Source organism: Sphaeroforma arctica (genome assembly GCF_001186125.1).
Source record: "Sphaeroforma arctica JP610 unplaced genomic scaffold supercont1.1647, whole genome shotgun sequence".
Taxonomy (NCBI): Eukaryota; class Ichthyosporea; order Ichthyophonida; genus Sphaeroforma; species Sphaeroforma arctica.
Genome location: NW_014038911.1, coordinates 320 through 5,259, shown reverse-complemented (window position 1 = coordinate 5,259; position 4,940 = coordinate 320). Strand labels below are relative to the sequence as shown.

The 4,940-nt window shown below is 40.7% G+C and overlaps 1 protein-coding gene across 1 annotated transcript; it reads left to right on the top strand.

Moving 5' to 3' along the window:
- Positions 1-2,333: 2,333 nt before the first annotated feature.
- On the top strand, positions 2,334-4,005 carry SARC_11359 (hypothetical protein). The gene has a single exon (XM_014294556.1). It carries the CDS (start codon positions 2,566-2,568, stop codon positions 3,871-3,873), a length of 1,308 nt encoding a protein of 435 aa, XP_014150031.1. The 5' UTR covers positions 2,334-2,565; the 3' UTR covers positions 3,874-4,005.
- The last annotated feature ends 935 nt before the right edge of the window (positions 4,006-4,940 follow it).

The window sequence follows — 4,940 nt, the reverse complement described above, 5'->3', positions numbered from 1 at the left end:
TATATATATTATTATATATATTATATATAGTATATATAATATATATATATATATATATATATATATTATATATATATATATATATATGTATGTATGTATGTATATAGATATATATATATATATCATATATTTAGGTATCTGTTTCTTGCAAAAACGTTTGGTTGTAAAATCATGTGATGTGTAATTCTGCAAATTGTATTTTCCATTCCTCCAAGTAGATATTCGTGTTCTGCACCGCTATTCATATCACAAGATCGTTCAAAGTCTGCCCCCTGTTTCCTATTCAAGTTTTACACATGTGTATGTAGTTTTCGATCTATGAAGAGTATTGGTATATTTATTTTTATTTGAGTGTAGCAGTTGTACATCAAATTTTCGTGTTCCATATACTCGATCAGCGGACTGGGATACTCCATATGCACACTACCTAGTTCAACTAAGGGTATATTCTTGTCTGCTCATACACATTTGATGAAATAGTAAATATGTACAGCCATTTGGGTTTTCAATATTATAAGTATATTTGTTTCTAAAAAAGAATATATTGCCTTTGGAGTCTGCCGATTGGGTGTTATTGGATCCAGCATTCCAAGTCCCAGATTATCTTTATTCTTCGGATTTGCAAATGTTAAATGTAGGAGTGGCCATTGCAGCAACACAATGATTTATCATTCACAATTTCACATGGTGATCACACAACTTGCACACAAGGTGACAAGGATCGTAAACTTCGTGAAGCCATCGAAGGCCCAATCCTCTATGTATGTAGTTAAATTCTTTATAATTTAAACCATCTAGTCTAGCGTATACTTACTTACTCCTAGTATTGACTCTGTCTTTTATTGTTCTTGAATGTATAGACTTGGTCATGTATACTTCGACTTATTGCTTGCCCCAGGGTCCCAGTCCCCCACCAAAGTAGTTACCCTACATAAATATCAAATTTCAAATTTTAAATGGGCTATGTATAATATATTGCTCCAACTTCATCTATTTAAAATGTCATGATTATGACTGCGAGAATATGAATATTACCCAATAGTTGTCTACGTACTCCGATCTTCTTTTGCTTTTTCTCGAAAAATCTTTGATGCTTTAAAATTGGGTTAAAAAAATCGAAATAAAAACAGCAACAAAATAATAGAGGTCAAACTTTAAAAAACAAAAAAAACAAAAAAAACAAATTCCAAACCAACAAACGTTGTGATTCTTACTGTGCCGACTAGGGACAACTGCGAGGCTGCGAGCCTGACTGCTCGAGTGCTCACTGCAGTGCTAAACTGTCAAACTATCTCACTTCTTGTTGTGTACAATTGACAAATTGTATGACTTATGTTCTCTCGTCTCTCACACACTCTCTCTCACCTGTTGTTTGTGATATGTACAGGCTGAGCTACTGAACCACTTCATCCGCGTGAACCTGTTGTGTGGGTGTGACAAGTGCTGTGAAGTTGGTGACAAAGTGCAATGTGGACTGTGTGGAGTCGTGACTCTGTGGAGTGTGGCAGACTGGCAGTGCCTGTGCGATGAATTATGTGCAACAAAGTGAATGGAGCCAATCAACCCCCCCAACAATGTGAATGGTGCCAATCAAACCCCCCCCACTTCCGGACCTCAGGGCCCTGGTTCTGGACTTCTATGGAGAATTGGAGAGTCGAGTCTCAGACTCTCAAGTCTCAAGACTCAGGCTCTCAGGCTCTCTGGGCGACAAATGATTCCAACGTAAGCTGTGAGCCTGTGAGCCTGTGAAGCCGCGTGTGGGTGAGACTGTGAGTGCCCCACTTTCCCGTGAGTGTCGGGCTGTCGGCCTGCGCCTGTCGCCTGTCGGCCGTGGGCCCGTCGGGGCGTCGGGTGATATGTCGGCCCGTGAGCGAGAGGAATTTAGGATGGCTACTCCAGTCTCGAGTACTCTCGCCAGTCGCCAGTTCTCCACACTCAGTCTCCCACACTCGCACACTCTCAGTCTCTCACTCTCAGTCTCTTGTCACCCTGCCACACAGTCACTATGTAGTAGTATACACACCCTCTCGCTGAGGCTCGCTCAATCGCTCATGCTATAGTAAAAACAATAAAATATAGATACTCTTGAGTATTATTTAAGAGCAATGCATAGTGGTATCATATTCATTGACTCATTGTACACAATAATACTATAATGTTTTTATTGAATACAGCAACAGTTTTCTATTTTTTATTAGAAAAACAATTCCAGTTACATATGTAGCGAACTACATTGCGAAGACATGCTCTCTCTCTGAGGGAGATCTCTAGTAGTGGAGTTTTGGATACTTTAATAGGACACCAATATACCGATCTGTATCATTGCACATACTGCGGAAGTGCAGCGCGACACATTGCGCCCAGAACTCAAAAGTATATCACACCTTCTCGGGTTCTATTGCAGTAGATATTGTATACGATCGAGGCCCATATAGTATTTCAGACGGACTATGCCATTGTGCATCATACATAATCCGTCTAAAACCAGTCAGTTATTGCGCTCGTCGCACATATAGGATCTTCAAACTTATATGATATAGGAATACACAAAATTACAAGAGTAAGATGCCACCACAAATCGATAGCGATTCAATGCCTGGCGGTGCTATTGAACTGGCACCGTCGGTCGTTGTTCGTGCCCCCAAATTGGGCAAGAAAGAACAAGCAAATGCTAGAAGTAATGTGACTATGACTGAGATGAAGAATGTGGGATTGACGGATACGATACGGAATGTCCGAGATACACGTAGCATTACAGGCGAAGAATTCAATACGCTCTCGCTGTGGCTTTTTATTTGTAGTTTTGTATTCAACGGTGCAGTCTGTGGCGTGATGTTCTATTTCTTTAGCTTCAACTCACACTTCGCCGATGACGACAACACAATAGTCTTATATGTCACGTTAGGTGTTCTATGCCTCGTACTACTCGAAGTAGCGCTCACAGCGGGTTATTGCCTGATCAGGAGGAATGCACCACTGTTGAAATGCCGAGTACGAACTCACATGTTTATTAATTTCCTGATGATGGTGATCGTAGTTCTGGTCGCATTTCCTATTTCGGTGGACGATCTAGGTATTGCAAATTTGCCGGAGCCAGTGAGAATAGCGTTGTTGGGAACACAGTCTTTAGCCGTTTCTATTGCGGTAGCGTCGCAGGTCGCACGACAACGATTGATCTACGTGCTTTTCGGAATTGGCAGCCGTATCAACCAGACAGAACCTAAGTGGGCCTACGGGATCACTCTGATTTTCCTCTGTTCAACTAGTATACTAACAATGATACCGTTTGTATTCCTCTACAAATTCGAGGATGGACGTTATCGTGATTGGTCTGAGTTACCGATCACAATTTTGAGCATACTGTATGTCTGCTTATTACTCGTGTACACATACTTGACTCATTCCAGCCAGGGTGTCAATGAGTCGTATAGTGACTGGCGGAGTAATGTGCGCGTTGGCCTTGTGCTGACGATGGCCATACTTTTTAGCTGCGCTGCCAAACATGGATTCACCAGGGCGTTCAAGGAGAGCAATTTTCTGCTGCTACCGACATATGTTGCGCTTTTCACTGTCGCTGTGGTGATCTTGGATATCTTCGGTACTGTTGCTTTAATTACTGCCATGGGTTATGAGCTGAAGGGACGACTTGATCCGCAACGAACAAAATTCTCATCCTCGCACCATGCCTTACCAGAGGACAAAGATAGGAGAAAAAGTAGGGGCGAAATTAGCATGTATAGTGAGCACAAGCTGAACACAGTTCCCAATCGTCTTCTCTGTGACTCGTTGCAAATTGATCCGAAGGTGATGCGATGTTCCGACGAAAATACGATAGACCTAATGCAAATGTCTGCAGATGTCGCACGGATCTAGAATATGAGCGATTACCTTACAATGTGGATTTGTACAACATAAACTGCGTGGATACGTGTAGGATTCCTCTACGCACAGTAGCAATAAGGATAAATAGCGAGCTACCGAAAAATTAGATAAAATTAGTCAGAGGGTATATCAAAGATGTTGGTATTTATTATCGTGGTTGTGTGTATAGTGACATGCCTCATTTTAAGTAGACACTATTATTAAGAGGATAGGATCGGAACATTTTTTTATCATTGTGGCTGGGAGTTTTGTGTAAAATAGTTGCCACGGCGGAGCTTACATTGGGTTCAACAGGAAGCCCAACTTTGTTCTAAATTTGTGCTTGCTACAGCTAAACCTATCGATACCGGTTGATTATGTTTTGGGTACAGAGGTGGGCTTAATTAATCATACTTGAATTTAAAATACACACGTATGTGGGGTTTTATGAGCGGAACTTCAAAAAAGATCCTAGTATATTGTCACCTGCACTCGAGTACAATTTTGCTCTTAAACAATTCCAGATAATAGTCCAGCGTGTATTAAATGAACGATTGACAATATGGGTCACGTTCGCAGTGACTGCTAGCGAATATATATACAGACAAGAGAGAGACCCTACTGAGAATATTATGTTTCCGCCTCACACTTGCTAGAATTAGACAAACAACTATTTGCTACACCGAGTGCATAGCCTTCTTGAAAAAAACAGGCTATGTGGCGAGTGTCTCCAAAAAATGGTTATTACATATGTTTACAAACAGCTACGCGTCCATGGGACTGGACTGGCACCTCCTCATTGCCTCATTCATAGCCTTCTAAATTGAACACCTCATTGCAGATGCAAACAAATAAATACTTCACATTCAGTGTTATTTTCTGTTGTTCTGGTTTTAGTCATGGCAATTTTAGCGGGATCTACTACAAATTATACAAATACAACACTGACGAAACAAAAGCGGCCTGAATATACATGTAAAAATAATATTGTGTTCTTTTGTTTCTTTTGTATTTATAAATAATAATATTGTAGCTTGTATCTTGTGAAGTTGTGCATACAAACTTACGGTCCGTGTCTC